The sequence below is a fragment of the Balaenoptera acutorostrata genome, chromosome 15, assembly GCF_949987535.1.
Source record: "Balaenoptera acutorostrata chromosome 15, mBalAcu1.1, whole genome shotgun sequence".
NCBI classification, from domain to species: Eukaryota; Metazoa; Chordata; class Mammalia; order Artiodactyla; family Balaenopteridae; genus Balaenoptera; species Balaenoptera acutorostrata.
The window spans coordinates 67,355,553-67,369,562 of NC_080078.1; the positions used below are offsets into that span (position 1 = coordinate 67,355,553).

General features: G+C 38.4%; 1 protein-coding gene across 1 annotated transcript in view; it reads right to left on the reverse strand.

Moving 5' to 3' along the window:
• The window catches only part of RBL1 (RB transcriptional corepressor like 1), an 83,857-nt gene that overhangs the window by 3,464 nt on the left and 66,383 nt on the right, over positions 1-14,010 (reverse strand). Inside the window, exons 18-20 of the mRNA XM_007193160.3 lie at positions 13,088-13,159; positions 11,105-11,195; positions 1,731-1,879 (exon numbers count right to left, since the gene is read on the reverse strand). Of these exons, the coding sequence (XP_007193222.3) occupies positions 1,731-1,879; positions 11,105-11,195; positions 13,088-13,159 (312 nt within the window). The remainder of the gene's footprint in view (positions 1-1,730; positions 1,880-11,104; positions 11,196-13,087; positions 13,160-14,010) is intronic.

Below are 14,010 nucleotides of genomic sequence, written 5' to 3' on the forward strand. Positions count from 1 at the left end.
TTTTTATAAGATAAAAGGTTTTCTTTCTTTTTTTGAATCCCACCATTTTTATTCTGCACTATCCACCCTGTCCCACCCTAGCCCCAAGCCAGGTGAAGGGTCAACATGGAACTTTTTCTTTGCCATGTTTTTATTCTTTTTAAAAAATAATTTATTTATTTATTTATTTATTTTTGGTTGCATTGGGTCTTCGTTGCTGCACACGGGCTTTTCTCTAGTTGTGGCAAGCAGGGGCTACTCTTCGTTGTGGTGCGTGGGCTTCTCATTGCAGTGGCTTCTCTTGTTGTGGAGCATGGGCTCTAGGCACATGGGCTTCAGTAGTTGTGGCCTGCGGGCTCTACAGCACAGGCTCAGTAGTTGTGGCACGCGGGCTTAGTTGCTCCGCGGCATGTGGGATCTTCCCGGACCAGGGCTCGAACTTGTGTCTCCTACATTGGCAGGTGGATTCTTAACCACTGCACCACCAGGGAAGCCCTGTTTTTATTCTTATTGCTATCTCCTAGTTAGGAGTCAGTTATACTGTAAGAGGTTATTTATGGCTGAAGAAAATCAAAAAATGGTTCATTAACCCTTGTTTGTCAACAATTACTAATAGATAAACTAAAATTTATTTTCCTGGATCTTTCAGGGAATTCTGAAGAATTCTGAGCAAGACACCAGAAGCAGTAAGCCAGGAGCATAGGAACCTTATGTCAATGCTCAGAAAGTGGAGCAAAGAGTAATCTATGTCCTAACACTTGCAGTAAGAATCTCTCTCCACACGCACATACCCACAACCAAATTAGTAGCACAGAGAATAAAAGAGAGGCAGAGCATTCTGTGGGCCAGCAGGATGAGTCCAATATGGAACAAATCTCTTAATGAAATGGTTAAGACTTTATACTGAAATGCAAAAAATTTAGAGATAAAGTGAGAAGGGACTGCACTTTTAATAATCTATACAATGTTTCTATTCCAAGAATAAATGGAGATGACTCCTTAATTAATATTTCATTCATCATCTTCACCTGAAGCTAGGAAAACTAGTTTTTTTTTTAATTGGCTGATAATAGAGATATTCACAGTATAGCACATGGTTGGGGTGGTGGAACTGAGGGAACAGAATGAGTAGTCATGGCTTCTGAGGATAATCATAGACTATATTCCTTGAAAGGGACAAAGACAGAAATATAGAGAGATACATAGACACATATATGGCTACTGCCTGGATGTAGCTTCTACTAGGTCCCTCTTTCTTAAAACTGAAGTCTGGTCTCCTGTGAACCAACTTCAGCTTATACACTGATAATACTTTCAAAGGCCTGCTGGTACTGTCAAATATAGAGTCTGCATAAAAATTTCTTAGTGTTGCTTCTATTATTGATTCAAGCCTATTTATTTCCTTTTCTTTTTATCTTGAGAAAAACACTTATCTCAGAGATATAACAATAGGAATCAAAAACAAAGGAAAAAACCACCAGAATTGTTTTCATTTTTCCATGTTCCCATCTAGTCCTTGCCCATATGCATCCATAATTTCTAACAACATAATCACAGTGTGGATAAAATTTCCATGATTTCCTCTGGTCTCTGTTGTATCACAGCCTTAATCACTCTAATTACCAGTATGTTTTCTCCTATAAAATGTATCAGTAAGGCTTTAGCTTTGAAACACTTATCTAGCAAAATAAACTCATAGTAATCCAATTATGAGTACAGATATTAATAAAGTAGTAAAATATGAAACATACCACATGGTCCTGATTTGACAAGTCGTATTTCAATGCAAATGACTTCACTCTTCCTACATATATTGTATTGTAAAATTTGATAAGATCACCTCTTTCCTCTTTCACTGGTCCACTGGAACAGTCAGGTGTTTTTGTAGCATCTTCCAAGTCTGTTAAAAGAATTCAGTGTTGTACAATGGAATATTACTCAGCCATAAAAAGGAATGAAACCGAGTCATTTGTAGTGAAGTGGATGGACCTAGAGTCTGTCACACAAAATGAATAAGTCAGAAAGAGAAAAACAAATACTGTATATTAACGCATATATATGGAATCTAGAAAAATGGTACTGATGAACCTCGTGGCAGGGCAGGAATAAAGATGCAGATGTAGAGAACAGACTTGAGGACATAGTGGGGGAAGGGGAGACTGGGACGAAGTGAGGGTAGCATTGACATATATACACTACTAATTGTAAATTAGATAGCTGCATATAGCACAGGGAGATCAGCTCGGTGCTTTGTGATGACCTAGAGGGGTGGGGTGGGGAGGGTGGGAGGGAGGCTCAAGAGGGAGGGGATATGTGTATACATACAGCTGATTCACTTTGTTGTACAGGAGAAACTAACAGAACATTGTAAAGCAATTATAATCTAAGAAAGATGTAAAAAAAAAAAAAAAAAAAAGAATTCAGTGTTGTGATAGGTGTACCTTAACCTATAAGCTGGCGATTTGAATCACAACTCGCTCTAAAATATAAAAGGAAAAAAAATCAAATAAACCCAAATCTTTATGTAAGACAATTAATGTTTTTAGAAAAGGTTCAGAAATCCATCTATATTATGGATAAATTAAATTGGAATCTTAGAAATGCAAACACGTAAACTTAAGCTGGTACTCTATTCTCTAGATATCACTTCAGCAAGAATGTTTTCACAACCCTACCTTTTGAGCTCACTGTCACTGGTGGCTCTTAGAGGGGCACCAGCCCTGGGTTGAAGTTTACCTAAACTGAGCTTCAGAGTATGGGTAGCAGTGGCAAACCCTGAGTTTCAGATAACAAAAGGGCCTGCAGATATTCATATTGACTCTTTGAAAAAGGTGGAAAGACTCTAAAAGGTAAAGTGTATCCTCATAGTTTAAGGAAGAAGCAAGGTGAATTGCTTATGTTTATTTTTCTGCAAATACATGGCAGATGACAGGTGTTCAAAAAGTCTTATTTTCCCACGCACAACAGGAACCTTAGTGCTGTCTATAACTGGCGTCCTCAGTTGTAAAATGACAGCTTGCCCCAAGGTACTTTCCTGTTTATTACTGTGATTCTGGAGTAGCTTGTGACACCAGGCAGAACTTTATCCTATTCTTTTTTGGAAAAGAGTATTACAAACCATCTTCTCCTTGTACCTACAAGAATCATCTATGCACAGGAGCTGAGAAAACTACCAGTGATTAAAAAGAATTCAACATGTGAAAAAACTTTCTCATTCTCAATACTGAAAATATGGGTAGAAACATGCTTCCACCTTTGGAAAACCAGAAAACTCAAACATGGTCCAAGGGCCAGGCAGCCACAGGGAACCTCCATAGGGATCTCCATTTGGATGTCCTTTTTACTCATCCTATTTTTGCAGCATCCTAATAGCAGAAAAAAGCTATGTGATCAAATAAGTTGAAAAAATGCTGCATAGTAGTATATCCTCCTCTTAGGAATTCAGAATACATGTTAGTATATTAAAGGTTCTGAGAACTTTTGCAATTAGAAAAAAACACATGTTCACTTTAATTCCATACTTCTCAAATTTTCTACGCACAGTCGCTCTTCCCCATAACAGTTACTACCATCCTAGGGGACACTGTCCCAAGGCAGTAAACAATGGCTTAATAACAGCTGTTGTAGGTTATTCTTGTTATACAGATGAATTAAAATTATTATACGTCCTCCTTGGATCAGAAATTTCTGGAGGCAGTTACTTCTTCATGTTTCTGTGTTATTCCAATTCCAGTTGTTAATAGTTACCTAAGGTAAGGAGCTATATTTAATTTGAAGGAACCAAACATTTAAAACTCTCTGGGACCTTGGATTCTAACTAAACATGATTTTATTTAGCTATTTTTATTTAGCTGTTTAGTATTTTTTCATTTCAAAACAGAAAAAAAGATGTCAGTTGTCCTTTAAGCAGGAAAAAGATCTCTACCTTCCCACCTCTTTAAGGACTTTAGCACTCAGAAATCAAAGCCTCAGTAGGCCTGGTGACCATCTTACCACATATACATTAGGAGATGGAACTTATGAAAGACTGGGAAAGAGAATGAGATCTCCCTGCCTGGTGCTATAATTCTTTCAAATCTGTTTCCCCTCAGAGGGCAGGAGGGACCTCTGCCTAACATAATTTGAGGCACATGGTATACATTTGATATACATTCATGAAACGAACAAATGAACTATTATGGTTTCATAATTTTCCCTACTGTTCCCATGAATAAGAGGAATGTCTTTTTTGGATTATCATACAACACTGTCAAGCAATTAAAATGTGGTTTTATATAAACTACCAGTGAATGAGACTAGCCCTTAGAAAAAAGGAGATATTATCTGCAGAGCTCCAGAGAGACATGCTGAAATTTTTAGCCTGGATCTCTGGCTTCAGAATTTTCCAAGGATCTGAAGTGAAAGTGGGAAGGGAGAAGGCAAATTACCCCAGGGCTGCAGGTGGCCAACAACTGCAACCATAATACATGCTTAATTTTATATCCCAGGACAATATAAATGCATTCAGGAGAAAAGACATTGAGGGCACAGTAGATACCCATTTCTCAGGGGAACTGGTTTCAGAGGATGGGCACACCCAAATTGTCTGGGATGCACAAATTAATGAAACCCCCATCCATCACCCCCAGAGGAGCTGCTCAAGTGACTGACGCTGGCTTCTTTGTATATTGTCATTAGTCTTCAGTCTGAGAAGAGGTATAAATAGTGATTCTTACCACTTAAAAATGGAGAAAGTAAAGAAGCAAAATTATTTTAAGATGAAAGTAAGAAAGAAGATCACAATTTATTTATAAATCCAAGGGTCAGGCTGAGATATGATGGGCTTGATCAGCACAGCAGTACTTCCCTGGAGTAAGCATTTACTATTTGTTTTATATTTCTCCTACCACGTCCTTCCTTACCGTTTTTGCTCCTCACCATTAACAGTGTGCAGTAAATATTTCAGACTGGCTTTCTGATTGAGAGGGCAGTGCCATTTAGCTCGAGTTAGCAAAAGCCACTGACCACAGACCAATTTAAAACTACTACAGTGGTTTTAGACTGTTTTGGCAGTTTCTCATGAGCTCTAAAGGGCATCATTATAATCTAAAACCAAGTAAATCTTGTTTAGATTAAACAGTCTAGAAAGAAAATGTGCTCCATCCACATCTTGGTTGTCTATCTGGTGACTATAAAATAGTTTTAATGTGAATAAAGTCACTTAATTATCAATTTGCAGTTATCAATTTTATACATCTCACATGGAAACAGAATTTTTGTCCCTTGAGAGGATTTGCTTTTAACTGCTTTTGTGTGTGTGACCTAGTTTTCAACATTTAAAGGATTTTATGTAAGGAATATGGCCTTAGAAAAATTAGCTTAGGGGCTTCCCTGGTGGCGCAGTGGTTGAGAGTCTGCCTGCTAATGCAGGGGACACGGGTTCGAGCCCTGGTCTGGGGGGATCCCACATGCCACGGAGCAGCTGGGCCCGTGAGCCACAGTTGCTGAGCCTGCGCGTCTGGAGCCTGTGCCCCGCGACGGGAGGGGCCGCGATGGAGAGAGGCCCGCGCACCGCGATGAAGAGCGGTCCCCGCACCGCGATGAAGAATGGCCCCCGCTTGCCGCAACTGGAGAAAGCCCTCGCACGAACCGAAGACCCAGCACAGCCAAAAATAAATAAATAAATAAATAAATAAATAAGAAAATCCTTAAAAAAAAAAAAAAAAAAAAAAAAAATTAAAAAAAAAAAAAAAAAAGAAAAATTAGCTTAAAAAAAAGACATTTAAAGAGCCATATACTCATGAATAAAATACAATAAATTTTATATTGCTTATAAACAAAATAATAAATAATAACTACTACTTACTGAGGCCTTACTATGAGCAGGCCTTGTATTAAACACCACACACATGCATCAGTTTTTTTTTAATTCTCAAAACAAGCCTCTGAGGAAGTACTGTAAAGTTTTCAGTTTACTATCATACACTTGGGCATTATGTTTGTGTTACTTAGATTAAGCTATAATCTGCGTCTCTCAAATGTTCTAATCAAGAATGCCAGTCTGGGGACTTCCCTGGTGGTCCAGTGGTTAAGACTCTGTGCTCCCGATGCAGGGGGCCTGGGTTTGATCCCTGGTCAGGGAACTAGATTCCCCATGCCGCAACTAAAAAAGATCCCACATGCTGCAACGAAGATCCTGCGTGCCGAAACTAAGACCCGGCGCGGCCAAGTAAATAAATAAATATTAAAAAAAAAAAAAAAAAAGAATGCCAGTCTGGGGTGCTCTGCTAATATGATAATGAATGCACAGTCCATGAGTATCCAGCTGGTGTTTTAATCAGGAAGCTCATTCTCCACAGGTGGCTACTATAAGGGTTTCTGTTAGGCATATCTCCATCAATGACCAATGCTCAACATCACTAATTATTAGAGAAATGCAAATCAAAACTACAATGAGGTATCACCTCACATGGGTCAGAATGGCCATCATCAAAAAATCTACAAACAGGGTTTCCCTGGTGGCGCAGTGATTAAGAATCTGCCTGCCAATGCAGGGAACAAGGGTTCGAGCCCTAGTCCAGGAAGATCCCACATGCCGTGGAGCAACTAAGCCCGTGTGCCACAACTACTGAGCCTGCGCTCTAGAGCCTGTGAGCCACAACTACTGAGCCCACGCACCTAGAGCCCGTGCTACGCAACAAGAGAAGCCACTGCAATGAGAAGCCTGCGCACCACAACGAAGAGTAGCCTCTGCTCACCTCAACTAGGGAAAGCCCGTGCACAGCAACAAAGACCCAACGCAGCCAAAAATAAAATAAAAAAAACAAAAAACAATAAAACCCACCATTCACTTAAAAAAAAATCTACAAACAATAAATGCTGGAGAGGGTGTGGAGAAAAGGGAACCCTCCTGCACTGCTGGTGGGAATGTAAATTTATACAGCCACTATGGAGAACAGTATGGAGGTTCCTTAGAAAACTAAAAATAGAACTATCATATGACCTAGCAACCCCACTACTGGGCATATACCCAGAGAAAACCATAATTCAAAAAGACATGTGCACCCCAATGTTCACTGCAGCACTATTTACAATAGCCAGGACATGGAAGTAACCTAAATGTCCATCAACAGAGGAATGGATAAAGAAGATGTGGTACATATATCCAGTAGTATATTACTCAGCCATAAAAAGGAATGAAAGTGGGTCTTATGTAGAGACGTGGATGGACCTAGAGACTGTCATACAGAGTGAAGTAAATCAGAAAGAGAAAAACAAATATCATATTTTAATGTATGTATGTGGGATCTAGAAAAATGGTATAGATAATCTTATTTGTAAAGCAGAAATAGAGACACAGATGTACATAACAAGTGTATGGATACCAAAGGGGAAAGGGGGGTGGGTAAGATGAATTGGGAGATTGGGATTGACATATATAAACTATTGCTACTATGTATAAAATAGATAACTAATGAGAATCTACTGTATAGCTCAGGGAACTCTACTCAATGCTCTGTGGTGACCTAAATGGGAAGGAAATCCAAAAAAGAGGGGATATATGTATACGCATAGCTGATTCACTTTGCTGTACAGTAGAAACTAACAAAACATTGTAAAGGAACTATACTCCAATAAAAATTAATTAAAAAAAATAAAATTGCATTAAAAAAACCTTAGGAATAAACCTCACCAAGGAGGCGAAAGACTTACATGCTGAGAACTACAAAACATTCATAAAGGAAATTGAAGATGATTCAAAGAAATGAAAAGATATCCCATGCTCTTGGATTGGAAGATTTAATATTGTTAAAATGGCATGGTACCCAAAGCAAATATTACATCTATAGATGTAATATGATCCCTATCAAATAACCCATGACATTTTCCACAGAACTAGAACAAATAATCCTAAAATTTATATGGAACCATAAAAGGCCCAGAATTGTCAAAGCAATCCTGAGGAAAAAGAACAAAGCAGGAGGCATAACCCTCCCAGACTTCAGACAATACTACAAAGCTGCAGTAATCAAAACAGCATAGTACTGGCACAAAAACAGACATAGGGATCAATGGAACAGAACAGAGAGCCCAGAAGTAAACCCACACACCTATGATCAATTAATCTTCGACAAAGGAGGCAAGAATATACAAAGGGGAAAAGAAAGTCTCTTCAGCAAGTGGTACTGGGAAAGCTGGACAGCCACATGCAAACCAATGAGGTTAGAACACACCCTCACAGGATACACAGAAAAACCCCTCAAAATGGTTAAACACTTAAATGTAGGACATGACACCATAAATCTCCTAGAGGAGAACATAGGCAAAACATTCTCTGACATAAATCATACCAATGTTTTTTTAGGTCAGTCTCCCAAGGCAATAGAAATAAAAGCAAAAATAAACAAAGGGGACCTAATTAAACTTATAAGCTTTTCCACAGCAAGGGAAACCATAAACAAAAAGACAACGTATGGGGAATTCCCTGGCAGTCCAGTGGTTAAGACTCTGCGCTTCCACTGCAGGGGGCACGGGTTCGATCCCTGGTTGGGAAACTAAGACCCTGCAAGCCGTGCAGCGCAGCCAAAAAAAAAAAAAAAAGTCTACAAATAACAAATGCTGGAGGGGTTATGAAGAAAAGGGAACCTTCCTACACTACTTGTGGGAATGTAAATTGCTGCAGCCACTATGGAAAACAGTATGGCGGTTCCACAAAAAACTAAAAATAGAGTTGCCATATGATCCAGCAATCCCACTCCTAGGCATATATCCAGACAAAACTATAATTTGAAAAGATACATGCACTCATATGTTCATTTACAACAGCCAAGACATGGAAACAACCTAAATGTCCATCGACAGATGAATGGATAAAGAAGATGTGGTATATAGACACAATGGATTATTACTCAGTCACAAAAAAGAATGAAATAATGCCATTTGCAGCAACATGGATGGACCTAGAGATTATGATACTAAGCAAAGTAAGTCAGAAAGAGAAAGACAAATACCATATGATATCACTTATATGTGGAATCTAAAATATGACAGAAATGAACATATCTACAAAACAGAAACAGACTCACAGATGTATAGAACAGATTTGTGGTTGCCAAGGGGGAGTGGGGGAGGGAAGGATCGGGAGTGGAATTAGCAGGTGCAAACTATCATATGTAGGATGGATAAATAACAAAGTCAGATACAAACTACTGTACGTAGGATGGATAAATAACAAAGTCCTACTGTGTAGCACAGGGAAATATATTCAATATCCTATGATAAACCATAATGGAAAAAAATATGAAAAAGAATATATATGTATTAAAAAAAAAAAAGCAGATTGATTAACATATTTGAGACACTACCCACAACAGCATGACAGACATGAGAGATCCAGTGAGGTCTGTGGGGCTTTACTATTATGAATGATGCCCAGGCCTGAACTCTGATGCATGTTGTCTGCTTGATCCTGGCTTTAAGTTTAACAGAATCCTGCTCTGGAATCTTGGCATCTACTTTGAGTGAACCTTTTATGTGAGGAGGTGGTTGGTCAGGTGGCACAGGATGCATAAACTGTGTGTTTTTTAAAATAGTAATTATTTTATTCCTAATTATGAATTTGTTTATAGAACCAGAACTGTTCTTCCCAAGGTGGTGTTCTTTGGTGTGTCCAAGTCTAGGTCATAGCATCTAGCCATAGCTCCAGGAACTGGAACTTGTCTTATGTGAACACAGACCTGCGAGACTGTATGCTCCTCAATAACTTTGTCCCTTTTTTGGTGCCAGAATTCCTCAGTTTACTGTCACTGGATACTCTCCCTGCTCTGTGCCATCACCACTGGACAGGATCTTAAGAATGGTTTTTTGTTTGCCTGCTAATAAATATCTAGTTAATAAATGTATACAAAACAGAACTAGACCTGAAACCTTTATGTTGTAGAGAAGGTAGCTAACCTTCAGTTACCTCAAACTTTATCATCAAACTTATCAAATTCTGTCTTGAACTTCACTGCTCCTTGTATCCCAAATACTCTCGCCAGCAGTTACTTTGTTTCTCATAGAACACACAGTTTCCCAGCTAACCTGATGCCTGGTTTTGCAAGGACAGAAAAACCACCCAGGACAGGTGAGCAACATGTATAACAAAAATAGGAAGGTGTTTTTTTTTTGTATTTTGTCAGGTTTACTTCCTAATGTACTTCTTCTCATTGCCTTGAAAAGGCTCAGGGATAATTTATCTATGTAAAAAGAATTGAGTTTGGCCTGTGTAACCTTAGATGGGATCAGATTCTAGGACATTATTATTAAAGAATTTTTTTTGCTAAGATCTTAAAAGTTCAGATCCCAGTAGATACCATAATGATCATGGATATTTGGGTAATTAAAAAAAAATGTCTTTGACCCAGTCAATTTTCTCTAAGAATTTACCCTAAGGATGTGGACCAAAGATCAACCTACAATGATGTTCCTCACAAAGCTGTGTATAATTGGAAACAACCTAAAAGTCCCACACAGTGAAATTAAATAAATTACAGTACTTATATACACATGTACACATACATATACATTAAGTAATGGAAAGTGAGACAAGGAAAAGAAGACAGATGAGACAAGGAAAAGAGATGGGCTGAAAAGGCATTTTTACAACTTATCAACATATGAATACTGAACATTTGATTCTTCTTTCTTTAAAAAAAATTACTAGTGCCTGAAGTCTTAGCATGATGGTAAGTAACAAGGTGGCAACCTTGCTTTTGCTGATGGTGGCAGAATACCTATACACTTATTAATGAACAGGACATTTCCTTAATGTTCTCCACAGGCAGATCACTGACAGCTATCTTACTTTCCCTGTCATTCAGATTTATTTTTGAATTTTATTGTCTTTTATGAGTTTTTATTAATGTGTATAAGTATACTAGAAAACTTCTAAAACACAATTAACATGGGATAAATTAATGGTTTCAATACACAACCTCTGTGGAGGGAGGTACCTGACCCATACTTATCTCAAAGTCATTTGCTTCTTCCTAACACATATGCATTATCCACCCCACCTACACAATTAACTCCAGGACATCCACCGTATTATATACAATGTAACCAATAGTGTACTACATATAGAATCTTAAATTGGGCAACTTACCACAATCTGTCATTTCAAAATCACCATTCAGGTTTTTACTGTATGTCACTACTTCTCTTGGAATACTTTTCAACAGTACACTTCTGTAAACCTATATAGATCAGAGGGGACAAAAAGGACTGCTGAGTCACAAAGAGGCACAGGTTAAGCAAAACCAAAATAAGGACAAGATATCAAGCCAATTAAAAAGTATTTGTCTGTATGGATGATAATCAAGGGCAGGATGTTAGTAGCCTTTGGTAAATGCGGATTATGGCAAACATCTTAGAAGAGGGGATACTGAAGCAGACAGAGCTTACCACCTGAAATATAGCCACTGCAGAAGGTTACAAAATAGAAGAATTAAGTAAGGAGCAACTAAACACTGATGAGCAGATTTTGCCAAATAAAAGCAACTTAAAAGATATGAACCTATTCCTTCTTCTTTTTAATTTCTTACATGAGACTCATTTGATCTCACTGGGGCTTGTTTTCCTGCTCCCATCCCATGCCCATCTCCTTTCAGATGGCCACATGAAAATCTGTTCCCCTCCCTGCCCCTAAACTGTTTTTAACCTCCAAGGTAGCTGAAAGGAATGATCCATTCCCCCTCATCCTATGGATATTGGTATTGAGAGAATATTTAGGAAGCTGTGGCTTAAACCATTTTTGACCCATATTAACTTCACCTTAATGATCTTAAGGGATACTCTGAACCTCTCTAAGCTCTGTTCCTAAGGGATTTTTCTGAAGAGGCCTGGAAACCAGGCCTCTTCCACCCTGTCACAGGATGTAAGAAATGCCTATACTTGGCTCTTCTAATATCTCTATACTGCTAGCAGTGTATTTGGGGCTTAAGTAAAGAAGTGAAACTATCTGTGGGGCTCTCATAGAAGGGGGTATGGCTACTAGTACTGGGACCAGGGATATCTGAGCTACCACGTCTCTCTTTTTGTCTAAGGTGGCAGATCACTGGGCCAGAGAAGAGGCCATTATGCTCCTTTACAGCAGAGCAATCAGGTTCTTGAATGACCAAGGCCTTAAGGTAACCTAATCCTGTGTTCTTCAGCTACAATAATAACAATAACACAGAGCTAACAGTTATTAAATGCTTACTATGTGCCAGGTCACTACGCTAACATTTTATATTTCCATGACTGAAAGGTTGTACAGAATTCTCACCAGGGCTATTATATCAGAAATGCCTGATATCTATTCAAAGATGCAAACATTAAGATTCTTATCAGATGGAAAAAGAAGCTAGACTTAAGTTAATATATCCTCAAATTTCACTGGATTTAAACATCATCAGAGAATCAAGTCTTATACAATTAAGGAATATTATTATTATAAATATTTTTCATTAGTGAAAAATGTCCCCACTCAAATAAATGAACAAATGGAATAAGAGAACGTGTGAGAAGTATATGCATATATAATATATAGGGACTTCCTTGGTGGCACAGTGGTTAAGAATCCGCCTGCCAATGCAGGGGAAATGGGTTTGATCCTTGGTCTGGGAAGATCCCACATGCCGTGGAGCAACTAAGCCCGTGCGCCACAACTACTAAGCCTGCGCGCTAGAGCCCGTGAGCCAACTACTGAGCCTGTGTGCCACAACTACTGAAGCCCGTGTGCCTAGAGCCTGTGCTCCGCAACAAGAGAAGCCACTGCAATGAGAAGCCTGCGCACCACAACGAAGAGTAGCCCTCACTCGCCGCAACTAGAGAAAGCCCGTGTGTAGCAATGATGACCTAATGCAGCCATAAATAAATAATAAATAAATAAATAAACAAATAAATAATATAGATTAGTCAGAAACAGCAAGATTTTTGGCTTCCACTGAAACTGTTTTTTAATTAAAGCTGTCTCGAGTTTAACGGTGTCCATTAAACCAAAAAATCTATAGTAAAACTAGAAAAGAAGTTTACCTTTTACATGACTTGTCAGCAGAGAAATAGTACAAATCTATTTTGGGACAGGAGGAAAAATAATGTAACTCACATGACTATTAGCTTGAGGCTGATTCCTATAACTTTTCATTATTTCTTGAAAAGTTCTTTCTTCTTTTGTTACCTAAGGAAAATAAGAACTGCATTTATCAATTGCTTTTGAAAGAAAAATGGCTCTGAACAAAAACTTCAATTACAGGTTGGCATTGAGAGCAGTCTTGCAGAAAGCCATTAACCCCAGGCCACTCAATAACTAAAATCCACTACCATTTATGACTTTTACTACCTTAAAAGTTCAGGCTTTGTGGCCTGTGGGGACTCAGCTAATAGTTTCATTAATCAAAAGCACTAAGATTGCTATGGTATAACTACCAAAAATGCATTTCTTTATTAAAAAGAATGATATAAGAAAACTCAGATCTGCTGAATCCCCTGCAGTCTCCAGTTGTATTAGTTTTTAAGTACTTATTTAAAATTAACCACATACTAAAGGATAGAAAATGTCTTGTGATTCACAATAAGACAGAGGTTATTATAGGATTGGCTTTTAATAGTTCAGAACAGACTGTAGGGTTTTAACACTTAGAAAAGTCACAGTGGTGGCCAAAAGAAAGAAAATAAATTAGTGATCCATATAGGAATCCCTTCTAGTCTATTTATTATCACAGAGTTCACTTAAATTACTCTTTTCTTCTCCTTCACTGTCCATTAGCACTAAACCTGTTCCCCATAATGATGTTCTCCACAGAAATGGCAAAGCCTGAGCTATGGTAGTTTTCAAAAAAACACAAATGATTAGTTAAGACGGCAGACAGCAGAAGCAAGAAGAACTACAATCCTGCAGCCTGCAGAATGGAAACCGCAATCACAGGAACTTAGACAAAGTGAAACGGCAGAGGAATATGTCCCAGATAAAGGAACAAGATACAACCCCAGAAGAGCAGCTATAAGTGAAGTGGAGACAGGCAACCTTCC